Below are 19,894 nucleotides of genomic sequence, written 5' to 3'. Positions count from 1 at the left end.
ATCAGATCTGGCATTTTTCAGGGTTTGTCTTTTTGTTTGTTTGAGTTTTTTAATGCTAACTGGTAAAGTCAAAATACTTTTTTTTTTTTTCTTTCTTTCTTAATGGGACGGAGAATAATGACTGCCTTAACCTGATCTTTCAGATGCTCAGCTTGCAGGTGGGACACCTAAATCATTAGGCTCTACCTAATGACTAGGTTCTTCATAATGATTCATTATTTACACAGAGTGAAACTGTACCAGAAAGAGAGACTATGGACTTGCCGCCTGTCTGTGCCACCCCCTCCAGTACCTCCAAGCCCAGTACTTAGGACAGCTTGAATGTTTGGTGTGGGTGTTCCTTTTCTGAGAAGTCCTTTCACAGCAATTCCAAACGAGATTCTTTGGGGATTAGCAACTACATGAAGAGTCTGTTCGTACCAATGTTATTCTAATTCAGAATTAAAATATAGTTAGAAATATGACCTTTCCTAGAAGATGGAAATTTTGATTCCCGTACATCCCCAAGCTGAATTTCATTTGTTACTGAGGGAGCAGCTTCCACCTCTGGCCAGCCTATAATACCAGCCTCCACTAATGCTTGGTAGGCTTTCACCTGAGCACTTCCATGCTTTTTCTCCAAGTCTTGTCCTTACATGTTATCCTTCCCAAATCCACGTCATGACCATCCCTCAAATTCCTCCTTAAAACTCTTTTGCTACAATATATATATGGAAATTTGACTGTGGTTAGGCAGATGCTGCTCTGCCTGTGGCTTTTCCTGCTGACTACTACCGTCTTGCAGCTCCTGTGTGTTCCATCTCTGTATCCATATTCTGCTGCTTCTCTTCTGCCTCAACAGTAACCTCAGCAGATTGGGGATGCCACCACTGCTCTACATGTGCCACCTGCAGTATGGAGTGGTGCTGGTTCACAGCCAGGACCTGAGCCTCTGCAGAGTAACAAGAACATATAGCACAATTGTGCTGGTCTTCTTGGAAGAAAATATTCTACACTGTGGCTCTGTTTCATCCCTGAGGGGTTTCATAGCTCTTTATCAGAGCTCAGACAATGCTTTATCATTTGTAACTCTAGTGGGGTGACAACTTGTGTCTCCTAAACAGCAGTCTCACTCCTGGTACACCACTTCAAGGATGCAAATGGTTAGTGGGCAGCGAGGCCAGTCTGTCGAGAGTATCACGTAAGTATAGTAGGTTAACTGATGGAGGAAGGCAGTCCTTTAACTCCACTTTGTCTGCAGAAATACGTTCCCTTTGCAGTGCCTACAGATGTCAGGTAACATGATAATCCAGCTGGTTTTTTGCATGTCTAATTACATCCACATTTGAACACAGAGATGTCAGGCTAAGGAACATGTGTTAGGGGAACATCTGAATGACAACAGAAACAACAGAGGGATCTGAAGGCTGGGAAAAACACGATTCCATGCCTTGCTGAAACTGGAAACAGCATCCTTCCTATGGTAAGGGAATGACAGATCAGATGCTGTGAGGACATTTGGTGTGTTTTGCTGAAACTGTAATTTCTTTGTCAAATACAGAAAAATGTAAATTGGACTGGATCTAAAGGAAGTAATACTCAAGTGGTACTCTGGGATTTATATATTTAAAATATATTTTTATGCTAACTTATGGAAAGTTTTGTGGGGAGTGCTGCATCTTTGACTGTTTGTTTAATTTGTTAATTGCTGCCTCCAGGTTGTAGCTGGCTGTGCTCACCAGGGTAGCTGAGCTCCTGTGCTTCCCCGGTTACACATCCAAAAGGTCTGCTTCTTACTGTGTGTAGTAGCTGCTATGTATAGATTATGTTAGCCGTATGTACCCTGCTTTCTTCGTATTAGTAGTTTCAGGTTTTTGTTTTGTTTTTAACAGGACTATGAAAAATCTATAGTGATCATGGGATTTACCACAGGAGAGAGAGAATGGGGCAAAAGTGTGTGAAGGGGTTCATTTGTAGGCATTTTAAACTCCGCCATTCAAACCGCAACACAATCCTAATACAGCCCTGATTTGACTTTCAGATAAATGGACTGCTCTCCAGTTTGCAGTCCCCCAGGCATTATATATTTTAGTCTGCAGGCTGACATGTTTTGAGATGTTTTTATCATTTCTAAGGATTATTCCTGTCCTGTTAGCAAAAAGCTGAAAAGACAGTTGGAAAGTAGCTGGTCTATCAGTTACCACTCCAGAGGCACTGACAGCATTGTGAACTTCTAAGATGTCGCTCTTCCTCTGTCCCTTGTTTTTTTTCACCATTGATGGCAAAATTCTGTGTTGGTTGGCTGCATTGGGGTCTCCATTGCACGTGTGGTCACAGCTAAGGCTGCTGGTCTTCAGTCAGTCCTCTGTATTAGCAGCTTCGCAGGGTTAGCTCGATCGACAGTTTCTATTCCACTGCTGTTCTTCCCCCTAGATTTTCATCCCATCTTTGTTCATCTCTTCAGACTTTCCCCATGCTGTTCACTTGTGCGGCCTTATTCTGAAATGGTGGAGTGGTTCATAGCTTTATCCCTGCTTGTGTTTGTAACTCCTAATTTGGAAGCTGAATTTCAAGCAAGATTTCTCCTTACATTTTGTTTTCACTGATTTTTCCACCTTTCCTCCTTACCTTTATTGTAATCCTAGAAATGCTGCTTAGTGTAGTACAAATTATGTAAAAATAGAGAGATTTGTTGGTTGTGTGGACTTGCTTTCAATTTACACTAGCTTGAATATATGTGGGATTTGCCTTTGAGTATATTAACTACATTTACACCATTAGGATGGTGCAAATAGGAGTGGGTGGGTAGACCAAACCGGTGGGTTTCAGTTCATTGAATGTCTAACAGCAGATGTACCCAAGGGATCATGATTAATTAAGGGAAAATGCTGCTTGATATTTTCCCGTAGTTTTGGGGAATCAGGAATGGAGAATTCATCATTTGCTCCATTATGAGAGCAAGCTAATGCCTACAAAGTGTATTCCATTCAGCCAAATTGTGCAGCAGTGGGATTGCCCAAAAATATCGGGTAACCTCTTCTTCACATTGCTGGGTTGTAACTGAGAGTGGAATTTAGATCAGTGTGTCAGTCTGTGCGGGAAATTTCCTGCTAGAGAGCTGAGAGTAAAAAAGAAGTGGAAGATAAAGTGGGTAGAAAGGAAAATTCTAATTATGATAGAGTCTGAGCAAATGATTTCTAAAAATCTCAGTTCTGACATGTACTGTTCTGCACTTTTGCTTCTTGGTGGTTTTCATGCTGTGTATTCTGGACTAACTCCTGTTCAGCAAACATCTGTCAGACATAATAATTTCAAGCATTAATCCTTACAGGAATTAACCAGCTTGTTAGTTGATGACCTGAGCTAGATAGTTTCTGGGGATTATTTCTATTTAAATCTTACCTACCTTTCAAATAGTGGCAGCATGCTGTGCTGGTGTTCTTTTTCTTTTTTTTTTTTTTTTTAATTTTTATTTTTAAATATTTTTTTAATTTTAATTTCTGGTCTGTTAGATCTTTAGATTGTCATCCCCTCTGTCACCCCTGCCCCGCGCAGGAGGCAGAGAGGAAATCCTGCACTGCCTCCCACACAAGTAAGGAGGAAGCTGCTGGTTTCTCTTTGCGCCGGAGCTGCCGGTGGTGCCCGCTGTGCCCGGCCACGGCCCTAACGCCCAGTGCCACCAGGCTGGAGGGCGCTGGCCAAGCTGGAAACCCAGCCAGGAACGCTGATGAAATCACCTCAGGCTTTTACCTGCTCTTTTTTCCAGAATTCCCAGGATTCTGGTAAGGTTTTTGCAATGTTTGTTACTTTTATTTCATAAGGAAGTGAGATGGTCATGACCATGAGGCGCGTGTGTATATTTTGGCTCCTGGTAACTTCTGAACTCATTTTCCACTTTCCATTAAATTTGCTAGAGAGAGAGAGAGAAGCGTCAAAGCTATTAAGCCCCTTGAAATTTCAGAGGTTTGAATTATAATAAAAAGGAGATGGAAATTAGTAGCCTGCTAGGGGAAGGCAATGCCCAAGGGCTCCAGCAGCTCTGGCTGGTGTCGGGGACAATGACCAGCCTGTTGGCACACCTGTCTCTGGAGAGAGCCCACTCCTCGGCTACAGCGCTGGCAGAGACAGTGGAAGGATCCGAGGGCCCTGTGCGATGAATTAAGGCCTGATAAACCATTTTGTGAGCAGCAGGCCTGAATGGGGAACTCCTTCATTTAAGGCAGGAAAAAAGAAGTGAAAATATCCCTGTCATGGTGCTCACCACAAGGGCTGGAGATAAGGGACAGCCAGTGAAGCTGATAGAAAGTGTCAGTTGGAGGTGCTGCTGGCGCCCAAGACAAGATATCAACTTTTACAGCCCCAAAAAGTTCACTAAACTGGGACGGCTGAGATCCCTTTCTTGAAGTTTGTTAAATAGTGTGGGTTGAAGGTCCCATCTACAACTGTTGAAACATGACCTGGGTGTATGCAATCAGTTAAAAAAGAGATTCAAGAAATTCAGTTGTGTTGGTTTTTTTTTTTTCAATCAGGGAGTAAAATTTGCATCTAGCATTGTGGCTTATATTGCAATCACTGAGCCCTTCACACAAAATATCTGATTATCAGAGGCTCTGTTGTGCTCTGGTTTAGCAGGGGTCCCCTATCACACAGTCAAATGCTTTTTCCTCCAGAAAGGTGATAACCTATTTCTCCTGGTTTCTGAGTCGCCCTTTAGCAAGTTACCTGCTGAGCCCTAATATATGAATTCCAAGGGAAAAGCCAGGGAAAACTCCAGTGACATGAAATGCCTTTGAAATATAGCAAGTGTTTGTGGTATCTTTAAAAAGCGGCCTTGGAGACTACTTAGGAAAGTTTATTATTTCTTTTAGATCAAAGATAAGTTGTGTCATGATGTATATTACTCCTTGAAGAAGAATTATAAATTACTTGGGTTGTAAAAATCTATGTCTTTATGCCTTTTCCTTACTTCAGACGTTTGAGAATTGCTAGTGCTATGACATGTTTGTCAGGAAAAGTCTGTCAAATATGCCAGTCTGTGTGTGCAAATCCTCAGCTGAATTATCTGTGTTCGCTCTCTGGCAGCCGGCATCCCCAGAGATATGACCCATAGGTGGGATTTTCAAAGTTGCTGAGAAGAAGTAGGCCCTGAGGTCCCATTGGGGTCTAGATAGAGCTGAACTGCTTCATCTTTTCAGATGTTTGCAGGATAGAAAAAAAAAAAAAAAAGTTTGGGTTTCTTATAGTATTCCATTTCTAAAAGGTAATTAAAACTGGACGATGTAAGACTGAGAAGAATAAGCATTGGCTTTACTCTCGGTAATTATCTGTGATCACAGCTTTAAATAACTATCTGGTCCTCCTCACTGGAGGTGGACTGCTGAGATGCGGCTCACCGCTGGGTACTGCTGCCGCTTTACTCTTGCCTTTGGTTTTGATTAATCTCAGTGGGAGGAGGTTCAAATCCCCTTTAGCTTTATAAACTGTAGGACTTCAGCCCTCAGTCAGACTACTAAAAAGGCAGTGCTGCTTTATGTCGGAGGCGTTCTTCATCCCTGTTGTGAGCTCCTGTGCTGTCGGAGCGCTGGGGCAGAGCGGTGCTGGTCTGCGCAGCACGACGCCTGCTCGCCTCCAGCCACTGCTGGGAGGGCTCTGGGCCGTGGAAAGCAGAGATGCAATCTTGCTCTGCAGCCCACAGCGTCTGGCGAGCACGCACAGTTGGGGAGTGACAAAGACGTGGAAACTGCAATAGGTCAGGCAAAAATGAGTCACCAGAAAGCAGCCAATTTTAGTCAATTCCAGGAATGTTCTCAACCACTCAAAATTAGTTTATATCTACTGTTTTGCAGTGGTCTGCTTTGTTTCTGAGCCTGGGGATGAGTTTGCTAGCAGTTGCAGCAGTGTATTTTGTTTGGAACGTGGACAGGCCTTGTTTGCCCATGGGTTTGTCTGAACACGAACCAGTGCCATTTTTTGCAATGTGAAGCCTGGCATTATCAGTTTAGTGCAAGTAACACTTTATGTGCAGAGTGCTAGCTGTTCAAGTGTAGCTTTATTTATCTTCCTGTATGTTTTTGACAGCATTGTAAGGGTTTAGCTCTTGCAGTGGTCATTTTTCTCTTTATACAAACAGATCTTCCTGTTCCAAACAAATTAAAATCTGCTAATTTTTCTATAATCACGTATTTTGATCCCGTGAAAGTCATTCATTTATTTTAATCAAAACCTTCTGTCTTCAACATTAGTATTTTTCTGATTACTTGCTAACTACTTTTTTTTTTTTATTCCAGCGAGTCTCACTTTTTTCATTTAAATATTCATTAGCATCATCCTAGTTCTAATGCTTTGAAAGATATGTCTGTGAAATTTTATGTTTTGGGGAGTTAGTCCTTCAGCTCTTCTTCTAAAGGGACTAAAAGATACTGTGCTCTTAGGGTATATTTGTTATGTACTTGCAAGTGACTATTTCCAACAAATGTTTCTAGTAAATACTTGACTTACAGGGTTTATTAGTTTAAAAGCTGTGTGCTTGGTGCTCCCAGGTTGCACACAGTTGCTCACTCAGAAGCAGAGGCATTTGACTGATGGTCAAATAAGATTTAGTGCTGGTTTTGTAAGAGGAAAAAAAAATGTATGTGCAAAAAACCCTAGAACCAAATGTGGAAACAGTGATGTGGAAAAGGAAAGAATGCAGAGTTGGATACAGATTAACATCCTGTAGCCCTGAGCACCCACATTATGCTTGTTGGCCTCGTCAGCACATGGGATTCTTGCAGAAGGCAAGTTGTCCCACCACTGGCATGGATCCTTGCTTGGAAGTGCCTGCTCTTGCACTGACTCCCCAGGGAATCACAGGGCTCCGAGCCCAAGGTGTCCCAACAACTGCTTGAAGTTCAATGCAATGAATCCTTTCTCCTGGTGTAAGACACACTTCTGAGTCCCAGTGTGTTTGCAGGCCCCATGCTGAGGCCATGTGCTCTAGCAGGGCTTGAGGATCTTCTGGGTATCACTGGCTTCAAGGGGTGGGTGGAGGGCATGGGTGGTGGAACTGCGACAGCATGTGCAGAGCACTGGAAGTGCAGCTACACTCTCTAACAGCCCTTCTCTCCACCAATCCATGTCCCTAAGTACACACTGATGCTCTGTGTTCAGCGCTGAACCCCTTCCAACATGTGTCTGGAATCTCTGAGTCAGAGGTATTGTCCTTTTAACTGTAATAGTGTTTCTACTCGCTGCAGGATGCTGTGAAAGCACGCTCCACGTGTGTGGTTTAACTCATTGGGGTCCTGGTTATGAGAATGGCCTGTGGGACGTACTGTGTGATGAACTGCACACAAATGAGAGGAGCCATGGCCAGCCAGCTAGGGAGGATGGACAATTTCTTACTATGGTTGTGATACCAAACAAAAATTAAACAGTGCAGCTGGGGTATTAAGAAGCTCAAAGAAGAATTACTTGGGAATGGTCCACAGAGCAAAACTAATTTGCAGTATGTATTTGGCAGATAGTTAGAAATAACCACACTTGAGAAAATGAGGTTGTCCATACACAATATATGGCCAGCAAAAGAGGTACAATTTATCAGATACATTATTCACTCTGAACTGTTCACTGATCACTTTCCAAGAGGCAGATACCACAGAGGTTTATTAATCAGCACATCAGTGCTGTGACTGGCACCCAGTACTGAGGGATTGTACAGTCTGTGGAGGACAAGTGGGAGATAATTAAATACATAAATTCTAGCCTCCAGAGACTGAGAGACTGATGCTGTTGGCTTGCAGTGCTTTTTCGTTGGCTGACTGATGGTGAAACTCTTAGGAAGCTGAGCAAATCTGAAACCTAGCCCATTTCAGCAGCTGGGGACAAGCTCACAAGATGGAGATTGCTGCTGAGTCTGCAAGTACCTTCTAGGGGCAAACTCTGAAGCAGATACCCCAGATCTGAAGAATGTCTGCTGAAGTTTTGGACCAGGGTTGTTTAACCTGTGACTTCCCAGACTAAAGAGTCTGTGAGCAGTAAGCCTCTTGTCAAGTTTAAAGTCACTAAAGAGAGATGTGTGTCTCTTCAGAGACATTTGAAGGGATAACTATTAGAAAAGGTTGAAGATCACTGTCTGCAGTGTTTATTACTTGAATTATCATTTTTGGTCTTGTTCTTTCAAGTATTTCCTTATTGCTTAGAGAAAAGAAACAAAACTATCTTTGAACCTGGGGTGTTACCTGTAAAACGGATAGAGATAGAATTACTTCTCGGCTGGCTGAATGAGTAAATGCTCTGAAGATTGTTAAATAATACCTCAATAATGTGAGGGTAGAAGATCAAAACCTAAACCAAAGAGATATCCAATACAGATACAGTCTCCCCAATGGTAAAAAGGAAAAAAGAAAAACAAACAAACAGAAAAAGGCACCACACCTGCATTTTACTTATCTAGTTGAATCACGATAGACGGGCCTGTGTCCTAGCGTGACCTGGGACTGCAGAAGTGTGTGTGTGGAGTTTATGGAGTGGTGAGAGATTTGTAATTAAGAGTCCTCACCTATACTTTTTACTTCCAAACTACTTGAAGACTGAAATATCAAAACTAAAAATGCTATGGTCAGATCTACCGATTGTCATTCCTGATACTAAAAGGGAAGGTATCCCCGGAACCCAGCTCTGCCTTACTTGCACATGATGATTCCAATCAGAAATAGAACTATTTTAAAATGTTGATTGCTCTTTTAGGAAATTTTTTTTAGACCTGAGAATTATGTATTTACCCCAGCAGTCTTAGGAAGCAGAGAGATAACCTGTTTGCCCTGGCTGTTACCAAAGTCTGAAATAAATCTTTAAACAAATGGTTGGAAGAAAAGTCAGTGTTTTTCAGAGTTAGCCTGCGCAGAACATGTCTTACAAACAGTGTTTTCTCTCTAATTTTAGTTTATTTAGATCAAACAGATGGTAAATTGTCAGGTGTGATCATGTTGTGGCAGAATATCTTGCAGTAGTCATAGGCTTCATATGGATTGTTTTGTAAGGGAAAGGAAATGATTATGATATGCGTGAGTGCTGTATGTACTCATGATGTTAGCATTCCTTGGCTGAAGGGGTTGCTTGTAAACTAGGATATGGACGTGTTTATTCCAAACAACTATTTATTCTCTGGAACATTAATTAGGGCAAACAATCACTGACTGTCATAAACATTCACTGCAAATAACCCGGGCAAAAGCTGTGTTGGAAGATGGCCAAGGTGATAGGATTAGTGTTTTCAGCCTCTAAAATATTATGCTGGCAATAACTACACCTTTTATTTGCAACCTTGAGGGCTTCTGCACCTACTCAGGCAGTTTACCTCAGCTTTACGTGGGTGCAGCTACCCAGGAGGCTTTCAGTCCCTCAGCTGGCAAAGCACCAGATGCTGGTAATGTGATTCAAAATAGCTCCTCTTGGAGCAGAGCAAGAATATTCAGCTTTGGAAAGACAATGGTCAGCGCCTCGTCTCTCTGATCTGTGCCAGTGACGGACCCTTGGTTCCAGCCTGAAGCAGATGGGTCAGAGCCCCCCAGCTCTGCTCCTTCCCAGAGCTCTCTTTACACTGTCCAGGGAAACTGAAAAGTTATTAAATTATCCCAGGAGCCAAGCAATTCCCAGAACCACAATTGCTTCCACACTCATGCCTTTGTACAAAGTTTGACACAGTGCAGTGTTGGTTTTGGTTTTTGTTTTTTATTTTTCATGTTCAATCCCTGAATCAAATGGAAAAGATTATGAAAAGTTTGAAGGATTTCAATAATTGGAAAACAGTCTCCCTGATGCTGAGTGATTTGAATTTCCTGGAGCATTTTTGTATGTTTTATATGAACGGGGTTTGGAAAACAGTCAAGTAGTACATGAGTATCAGAATCCAAGACATACTGAAACCATTTAAAAGAATCTGTATTCTATAAGTGCAGGGTTTAAAAGAATGTGTAAAATGGGAGTGGTTGTGAGAGACATTTTAAGAAGTCTTTTTAAAAAAAAAAAAAAACAAAAAACAACTGCATGACTTGGCAGACAGAAAATAGTAAAAAGTACATCAGGAAATGTTGCAAAATAATAGGATAATCCCAACAAAAAGACACTGCACTTGCAAAATAACTTTAAAAGCTCTCAGTAGCACATTACCAATATTAAATAAATCTTGCAGTACTCCAGAGAGAGTTATTAGATGCACTAGAAAGATTGCTGAAGTGGCTGTACTTGAGGAAGAAGCGCTCAGAAGTGTGGCCCCGTGGGCGCATGGTGGCTCACGCGGAGGGTGGCTGGTGCCTTTCACCGTGCCAGGGGCTGCGTGGAGACCCAGCATCGCCACCTCCCTGCATGGTTCTGCTGCCATGTCGGGGCTTCAAGAACTGTAACACGGAGCAGTCAGGTTTTTCAGAGAGATGCTCCAAGACCACAGTGGGTACAAGGCTGCCTCTGTATCTCTTCAGCCCAGCCCAACACAAATCAGGCACAGCTCAGGAGCTGAGCAGATTTTATAAGCAGAACCCAGCCTGACATTTCTTTGGATCTCATTAACTCATGTCGGGGTATGGAGCCTATGGACAAGCTACGGGGACAGGGAACATGCCCCAGCTGTCCCTCTCCTCAGGCAGTTTGGGAACAGGCGGTGGGTCACAGTCCTCTGACTTCCCTCCTTGCTAAATGTTTTTGTGCCTCGTGAGCAGGGAGGGGAGGATTGATGCTGACTTCAGACAGGTGTATATGTTGCCACAGTGGGTTCATCCTTCCCTCTTCCAGAAGTGCTGATATCCCGTGCAGGGCAACTGAGCTGCAAGTGCCCCAGTACAAGCCCTGCTTGTGCTGCGGGTGTGTGATGGGTCCAGCCGAGCGACTGGGCGAGAGCTGAGGCGTTGAGCACTCTGTGACACTGAAACGCATCTGCCTGCCCAAACACTGCCAAACAGATTCAGAGAAACTAGGAGGACTAGTGTTGTGAGAGAGGTTTAGCTAAAGGATTCTGGAGCTGATCTGTGTCTTACATTCCCTGTTCTTGAAACTGCCTTTTGTAAACTCTGGACATGCTGCAGGAGCTCTCTTGGGTCAGTTGTGCTCAGCACCCTGAAATACGCTTTTTCCTCACCTTTACTGACTGACCGCATTTTTGCATTTGGACAAATAAAACTTGCTTTTGTTCAGCATCTCATTATCTACGCCAGAATTTCTTATGCATAGTTATTACCCTCATTTAGTAACATATGTATAGAGATGTTAAATGCTTTTGCAGCATACATATGCCTTCCCCGGCATGAATTAATACACCAATTCAAGTGGTATTTAAATGAAAAGCTGTTTTGAACAGTCATGTGCATTTGAAAATGACTATGATAAAAATAATTTTGCACAAATTGCTCAGCGGATCAGGCCTGTGATTAAGGGGAGGCTTTCCCTGGCACAGTGGGTCCTAGTGACTGAGCCAGTGACCTGGGACAGGCTGTCACACTGAGGTACAGGTAGCCCTAGTGGGCTGCTGCTGGTGCAGGTTGGTCTATGAATGCTGGCTTTGCACAGCTGAACAGGTCTGTCCCAAGAGCTGCTACATCTCCAGAAATATCTGGTACTGATGAGAGGCCTGTGTTTTATGTCCAGAAGTATTGCTCAATCATTTAGTCCCAGTGATGCAGCAGAAATGGGGTAAATACTGTTGATTCATTAAAATATCCAATAATCACTTATCCCAGCTTCAGGAGCGTTTGCAAAGAAATTACAGATAGTGCTAAATTTCAGATAACAGCTGTTCTTCCCGAGCAGAAAATAAATCAGAAAACATAATTTTTCTTGCAGCTATCAACCCACACTCTTAGCCATAAGGTTTAGTTTTAGGTATTCCTGTGAGGAGCAGGGAGCTGGACTCCATGACCCTCATGGGTCCCATCCAACTCTAGATATTCTATGATTCTATGCCTTTAAGGCCTGGGAAGGGTGAGCGGGTTACAGAATAAAAGGTTACCAAGATACTGTAACTGCTTCCTCCAGCCAGGGTCTGGCTGCCCACCAGAAGGGTGGAAGGAAGGGCAGGACTCAGTCAATCTCCACGGTAGCCCAGGACCATGTCAGGTAGTGCAGGTTAACATGAAATCCCTCTGTGCTAAACTTAGTTATTTTTATGGTGCTTGGTGTAGGAATTACTTGGTCAAAATCTGGGAGTTTTGGACAGAAAATCCTTGTGCTCGGAAAGCAGCATGAGGGAAGAGTGTGAGTGGCGTTTTCTTCATGTTAGATTACAGTAGGTTTTCCATGGCTTCCTAACCATGTTTGATTGCCCTCTACTTTTTGTAAGAAATAAGACTATGGTAACGTAATGTTCTGTATTGGCTGCTCCGTGACTGAAGTCCTGAAGCCAGTTTTAAATATGGTATGGATGTTGCCAGGAATAGAAACCTCTTCTAGGAAATGAATGCCACTCCTCATCGGTCTATCCAGCAAATGTACCATCAGTTTTTGTTTCTCAATAGCATAAATGGAATTGCCACAGTTTACACTCGCACATTCAGAGACTATTTGCCCAGAAATGTATGTATTTATCTTCTAGGGGACAGTCCTTCTACTTCTGCCTGATATAATTAGAAATGTTAATGTGAAAATTAAGTGATCAGTTAGCTGCAAAGAGATGTGTGCTCTTGTCTGAGGGTTGGTTTATTATAGCTCAGAAATGCCAGTTCTGGACCAGTCATAATTGGAGAAGGACACAGCTATCTTGCAATCCCCTGAAAATAATATTACTCCTTTAGCTGGCTTCATCCCTAGGACTCTTGTGACATAAGTTGATGATTTTAGCTTTAATTATATATTCTGTCATATATTTTATACTTGAGAGAGGGAGTAGCTGTTCCATGCTACACAACCCTTACTAAATCCAGTACATCCTGTTCTTTAATCTTTTCCAGGGGAGGTCATAGTTTTTAAAACTGCCCTGTAGCTCTGAGACTTACAGCTTTGGATTCTGTCTGGTCTGGCATCTCCCATTTAGGGAGGAATTCCCTTTTCTGTGCAAATGCAGCTCCTTTGGTCTGCACGGAGAGGTCTGACCCATCCTCTGCTCCACTGATCCCCGCAGGGAGGGCGGGTGCTGCTCTGTGGGAGCAGTTCTGTCCGTCTGGTCTGGGACCCGTTGAGCATAAACCCTGCTGAAGGCTGGGAAGCAACAATTTATGCTGTTTCTGTCCCTGGACATCAGTGTGGCCAACACTAATGTCTTGTTTGCTCTGGTCTGAAGTGCAAGAAAATTCATTGTGAGGTAGCAGGGAGGACATCTAATATAGCACGAATCATTTTACTTTGTGCAAGAACCTCAGCAGGATGGTGGGAAGCTTTTTGCCAGTGGGCAGAAACAGGACAACTCTCCTATGTAAAGAATAAGCTGCTGAAAGTTAAAGTGGTTACAGAACACCACTGGTCCAGCCTCACCAAAGCCATGCTCTGGCTCTTGCACCAAGCACTTCCTTCTGTAAAACATGAATCTTATCATGGAAACTGAGGGATCTGCTATGGGACTGAATTCTGTGCAACAAACTTGGGTTCAGTAATTAAGCCTCAAGCTTTGTGCTGCAAAAATATTTCAGCGATAAATAACAAAGAGGAAGAATATTTTAATTTACAAGAGACAGTGACTGCTTGGCTGGCAGTGGCTGTAGGATGTGGTTCAAAACCATTTAATGACTGTCACTGTGTTCACTTCAGTGGAGCTGACCTACATGGCCCTTTGTTGTGGTTCATCCTTATTAGTCCAGTTGAGCAGGGCAGTGGCTGAGGGCAAGTGCAGGATGTCTCTGCCCTGTTGTACAGGCACAAAGGAGGCCATTTGGGCAGCAGAGAGCTTGTGCTCTGAACAGAGAAGACGCAAGAGCACATCAACAGAGCAACCAGCCATCATACCCATCTGCTGACTGGGAAGTGACAACAAGAGAGAAGGAGGGGAAAATGAAAAGCTTGGAGCTTTGCATGGAATAGAAAAGGTGTTAAAAGGAGAAATCCATCACTGTTGATACTGCCATTTGACAGCTCATGAGTGGTTTGTTTTGGCAGCTGCTGGCCAATTCCTGTTGTGTCTGTATATCCCAGGCTTGCTGCACGTGCTTTCAGATGACTTCTCCATGGTCTCAGCAGAACAAGTTAACTGAAGGCCTAGGAACCTGATCTTGATCTCACCAGCTTTAAAGGGTTTATATACCCCTAAGTTAAGCATGTGCTGAAGTGCTTGGGAAGGGCATAGAGAGCATTTTGTGCTGCCTGAGCTCTTGGAAGAGACAGAAAGTGTTTGTGATTGTTGTAGCCAATCTGTAATACAGCACAAACACCAGATTAATCTCATTTGAAAACTTTGAATTAAATCTGTTTACTGTAATGGAGCCTCCCACAGTTCCCCACCTTCTTTTTGTTTCCTGGTATATTTTCATTCAAGAAAGCAGCAGTGTGACTGTGTTCTCTGTGCTCGACCGAATCACGATACTGCTGCATTTTTTTGTATTATCATTAAAAAGGAAAGCCACAACATCACTGGTTTTTCTCTCGTGCTCCTTTAGATTGCTTTGGATTCATTCCTGTCTAGATCTTAACCAAAATCTACTCACTTCCCTGTTTTTTATCCTTTCAGCTTCTTCAAATGCAATGACTCAGCAGCTACAGGATGAATTTGACAGCAGCGTGGAGAATGCAGAAGCCTGGATGAAGGCCATCCAAGAGAGACTGAGGATCAATGACAACACCAAGGGACCTCGATCTGCCCTAGAAGCCAGACTGAGAGAGACTGAGGTAAGGGAAAAGTGATGTACCAGTTCAGAGGTGACTGTCACTGCTGCCGTTGTTAACAGAAGTTATTGCTGTGAGCTCTGGAGTTTTCTGTTAGGAAACTATCAGCTCTCCCTGCTTGCTGGAATATTGGTCCTGTGTGGATGGGTTTATATCAGTATCCGTTCTCATTTTTCCATCTGCAGATTGTTTACAGACATTGTAGAAAAAGAGGGTGGTAATTTTATGTCACAGGCTTCCAAGCTTTTCAGGTTGATTTGGAAAACTAGCAACAGGTTTGGCAGGTTAAAATGTTTACACTTTCCTGTGAGTATGGTCAAACCTGAAACAATCGAGTCACTGCTTGAAATAACCAGATAGCCATTTGCAGAAGTCCAGCACGTAGTACGAGAGGAACAGATCACATTAATATTATGTCTCCTCCAGGACTCTGGCACTGATACAGAAAGATTGCAGTGTCCTAGTAATGGGCTGTTCTAGAGTAATCCCCTTGTACTGTTCTGTAAACCCCAATGACAAGAGGGTTTACAGCTTCCCTTGATAATCTCTCTAATGAAAAGATAAAAGTTTTCATTCTTTTCTGTTCTTAATCTCTCATATAACTCTTCTCACAGAGATCCCATTGCAGATTGTGCCTGCTCTTTTATTGTAATTTCACATTCATTAACTTCGGTTTCATTAGATGTTATCTTGTTCTTGTAATCTCAGAGAATGAAACACTCCTGTTTGGCCCATCTCTACCGTTCATGATTAGAGGGAGTGGTGACATTTCTGTGATTAACATTGAAACTATTTTTATACTTGTATTACCTTTAATTCCAACTAGACTGTTCTTTAAATGAAATAGCTGAATCTTTCCCATAATTATTTACCCAAAAGTCATTCTTTTTGTGTGTCTACTCATGTTTGGACTACCTCTTCTGCCTCAAAAAACCCAAAAAACAAACATTGCAGGTTTAAATGGAGGATGAGGTAGTTTACATGATGGTACAGCGATACCTTCAGCCTTTTTCCTTAACTGTGGATCATTGGAGGCTGTATCTTGCATCTGGCAGAATACAGAGACCGTTCATGGAGTGATGGATGATGGCTAGATTAGCATGTCAGTCATGAAAATCTGAAGTATTTCCTCTTGCTCCAGAGATGTATTTCTGTCCTTACATTATTTTCACACTTTCCTTTTGTCTGGGAAACTATGATATGTACAGTCTCAAAAAATGTGTGAAAAATACAAGAGCTTGAGTAGGGAGAGTGGTAGTTTGGCAAAGCAGGTGCATTCTTGGCAAAGATAACAAGATGTATGGTTTAGAGGTTTGTGGTGATTTAATATGGCTTGTACTGAACGTTGTTGATTTCTGTGGACTTTGGAGGAGGTCTATAACATACACAAAGTCATGTTAGAAGATTTTTTCAATTCAGACTTTGGAAATTCATCATTCTAAAGAATAACAAGTGTCTGTTCTCTCTTCCTGTGTGTACCTTATCCATCTCGTGCACCCTCATCCTGCCTCCTTTCTGGGCTTGGTTCCCTGTCTAGCTCCTGTCTCCTTGTGATGTGCTCGCTGCTTCACCTGTTGGCTGTTTTCAAATCCAGTGATCATTTTTCAGTTCCTGTTTTGCATCTGACTTGGTTTATTTTTTTCATGCTTCCTTCCTGTGTCTGTTAATTTGTTAATGAAAATCCAGCCAAAGGTAGCAATCATTTTAAAAACAGATTTAAAAAAGAAAAATGCATGTAGAGCCACTGCTTTCTCTCTGACTGTTTTTTACTTTCACTTGCTGGAAAATTGTCAGGCTCAGAATACAGCTTTACTCTTAATTTTTTTCTGTTGGGTGACAGCTATGGCTTTTATTCTCTTTCTCTGCTCTACCTTTTGCACTGCTTTCCTGGATTCTTTTAATCGCACTTTTCATAGTCAATAGTTCATCCAAACACCTGTTTGTACATCACATGCAGATGTGCTGCATACATGCCAAAAGAACAATCTTTTCCCAGAACGTGAGACTGGAAATCCAAAGGCCTGTGATTTTTATCTCACCTTTGCACTAACTGAGGTCATTTTTTTTAGCAAATCCCATGGGCCTAATCTTTCCAAAAACTGATCTTAAACCTCTCGGTGTTTTCCTTCTAGAAGCCTTTTCCTTCAAACTTGAGAGCCTGCACTTTGCCAGGAGTTTGTGGAAGAACAGCAAGAAAAGCTAATCCGATGGTGTCAGAAATTTGGATAAAGTGATGCTGATAGCTGACATCCAAATCAGGACATAATTGATCTCTTACATTTTAAAGAAGTTGTGCTGATTTTCCATCTCTGGGTAGAGGAAGAGAGTATACTTAAAATTAGATGGCTTAACTTTCTGTTCCTGGCATTCCAATTTGTGTGAGATACACGTTTTCACCAATTCATAGCTCAGCAATTTAGGGTCAAAGCAAAAGTTGGTAGCAGGCAGAAAATTCCACTAGTTAATTTCTCTTGGCTTGTGTTCTGAGCCAACTTTTATTTGCAGTAGGAAGCCTTTTTAATATGCTTCATGATTACTTATAGTAGAGCTTAAAATTGAGACATTGCAGTATACCCTGTGGAGATCGCCTCTACACTCTGGCAGGTGGGTGAGAACAACTGGAATGTGGGAACACACTGCTTATAAATGCAATGGAAACACAGACACAGATATTTGAGAGAAGGTGATCTGGTTTTTGTAACTAACTTAAAATGTTTTTCAGTTGCTACACAGTTTTCAGTTCAGTTCTTTAGGATGTTTAAGAATAAACAAATCTGAAGTGCATATTTTCTGTGCAGGAGAAGCTTTGCAGCAGGGACTTCATGATTCCTGGGTAAAAACGAAGTTTAAATGGCAACAATTATGCATGCTTTCTCTTCATGCTTTCAATTTCATTTGTTTATTTCGTAGAAAATACGTGCACTGGAACCAGAAGGCAGCTCCAAAATGGATTTGATTCTAGTGAAGGCAGATGCTGCTCTTCGCATCATTGGTGAGGATAAGAAGCATGAGGTACTATCTAAGCTGAAAGACATTAAAGCCTTGTGGGAAGAGACAGCCATATACATTACGCACTGCCACAGGTAAGACAAATGCACTCTTTGCATGACACTGCTGTTTGGTGTGTTAGAGGCAGTTGTCTCACATGGTGCTTTTGTGAAGTATGTCCTGCCTTTCTCTGCTGCTAATCCCAGTCTCATGAGCATGTGTGGTACTGTGCGTGGGGAGAGGGTCAGTGGGACCTCCGTGCTCTCTGCCTTCACAGACAGCCCATCTCATGGTCTTGAGTGATGAGTTTGGCCAGGCACAGGGACCTTGTACAGGACATTTCCTCCCCAGAGCAGGGAGGACCTGGGAAGTGAATGTGGACCTTCTGAAGTCAGAGCAGCTTAAAATTGCTCACAAGCTTCTCCTTTGTTTTGAAGGCCTTTTGAGCTTGCCGGTGTCCACTGCTCCCATCATAATTTCATCTAACTCATCTCTCTTGCTCTCCCCAACAGCCGTATTGAGTGGGTCTGGCTGCACTGGAGTGAGTACCTGAAAGCCCAAGATGAGTTTTACGCATGGATTCACAACATGAGGGTGACCTTGGAGCCTGACATTGAGTTGCAGCTTGGCTTGAAGAAGAAGCAGTGGCAGCTGAACCATGCTCAGGTTCTGCTGAACGATGTCTTAAATCAGTCAGTCCTGCTGGAAAGGCTACTAGAGGAAGCTGCATCCTTGTTCAGCAGGATAGGTGACCCCAGCGTTGATGATAATGTTCAGAAGAGAATGAGGGTGGAATATCAAGAAATCGAGCAAGAAGCTCAGGTACACCTATAAAGAGTGGGAGGTGTTCAGATTTCACCAACATACAGTATTGTTTGCTATCTGCTTCTTGAGCGATGGGGCTTACCTGGCAGGGCTGCAAAAAGAAACAGAGCTGAGAACCCCAGTTCTTTCAGTCAGTGGACTCTTTGCAACAGTTGTCATGTCCCAAGATAAGCTGTTAATTGGGATGCTCTTACACCGCACTTCATATTTATATTGTTGTAAAGTAACTGCAAGCTGCTTGCCGTGACCTAGTGAATATTGCTTTAGGCATCTTTGTATAATGTTTGAATTGTTCCTCATCTTTCAGCATGTTAGTGATCCTTGTATAACCAGAAGCGGAATACCAATTCCTGTGGCGAGGGAATATTACATGTGTTCACCCTTGTTGGAGGAAGCAGCATTAGTCCAGATCCAGAGCTGCACCCCTGCCTGCAGAACTGGGAAACACAGAGGTTGGGAATCAGCTGTGGCCCAGTACTGAGCTCAACCAGCCAGTTCCAGTATCTGGAAGATTTTCACTACGCACAGATACTAATCCTTGCCTGATGCTAATCTTCCAGCTTGAACAGTTGTTAAATAGGCTGGTGTAAGACATCCTAGTTCATCTTTCAGTGTCAGTGATTTCCTTTACCCTATTCCTGAGTAAAGATTTCAGATAAGTCTCGGAATTTCACTTCCAAAACTCAGGTAAAGACAGGATTGGAGCATGTAGCATGGCCGAGGGACAGTCATCTGCAGGCAGGCAGAAGAATTCAGTTTCTTCCGAGCCTATATCAACAGAAATGCTCAAAGAGATATTTGAAATTTATATAGACACTTCTATCCCAAGAATTTAGAGATTAAAATATAGTCTTTGTCTCACATAGGCTTGAATTACCTGGTGCTAATACAAATAATTTTTGTTACATTTGCTCTGCTATCTACCTCTGTCATAATGTTGCCTTCTATTTGTTCCCACACTTACACCCCAGCGCAGAACTCCAGAACTGGAGCCTGACAGTGATGTATGCTCTCCCTCCCTGGGTGCTGTTGTACACAGTTAACTTTAGATGACACTGGAAGAACAACAACATAGAGATGCTCACGTCATTGCTTTACTTGCTCTTACAGATACTTTAAGAAAGCCCCACTCCACCCAAACTCCAAATCAAGGAAAAAACACCGAAGCTGGCACCTTTTGTGAGCATGAAATTCAGACATTTTTTAGCCTTAAAGATAAAACTGCTGCTAATAAGTCTTTCCAAAAAACAGAGCATATCTGGAAATTCTGTAACTGCAGCTGCTGCAGAGAGGCTGTAAAGCCACCAACAGACTTGCAGCTCAGTGT

The 19,894-nt window shown here is 42.6% G+C and overlaps 1 protein-coding gene across 8 annotated transcripts in view; it reads left to right on the top strand.

Moving 5' to 3' along the window:
- SYNE3 (spectrin repeat containing nuclear envelope family member 3) overlaps positions 1–19,894 on the top strand; it is a 74,239-nt gene that overhangs the window by 21,549 nt on the left and 32,796 nt on the right. For all 8 annotated transcript variants that reach the window (XM_065838080.2, XM_065838079.2, XM_071809607.1 and 5 more), the window contains 3 exons: positions 14,600–14,757; positions 17,665–17,837; positions 18,255–18,564. In XM_065838080.2, the coding sequence (XP_065694152.1) occupies positions 14,600–14,757; positions 17,665–17,837; positions 18,255–18,564 (641 nt within the window). The remainder of the gene's footprint in view (positions 1–14,599; positions 14,758–17,664; positions 17,838–18,254; positions 18,565–19,894) is intronic.

The sequence above is a fragment of the Patagioenas fasciata genome, chromosome 5, assembly GCF_037038585.1.
Source record: "Patagioenas fasciata isolate bPatFas1 chromosome 5, bPatFas1.hap1, whole genome shotgun sequence".
In the NCBI taxonomy this organism is placed as follows: domain Eukaryota; kingdom Metazoa; phylum Chordata; class Aves; order Columbiformes; family Columbidae; genus Patagioenas; species Patagioenas fasciata.
The sequence above is the reverse complement of the archived record's forward strand: the minus strand, read 5'-3'. Positions and strand labels throughout refer to the sequence as shown.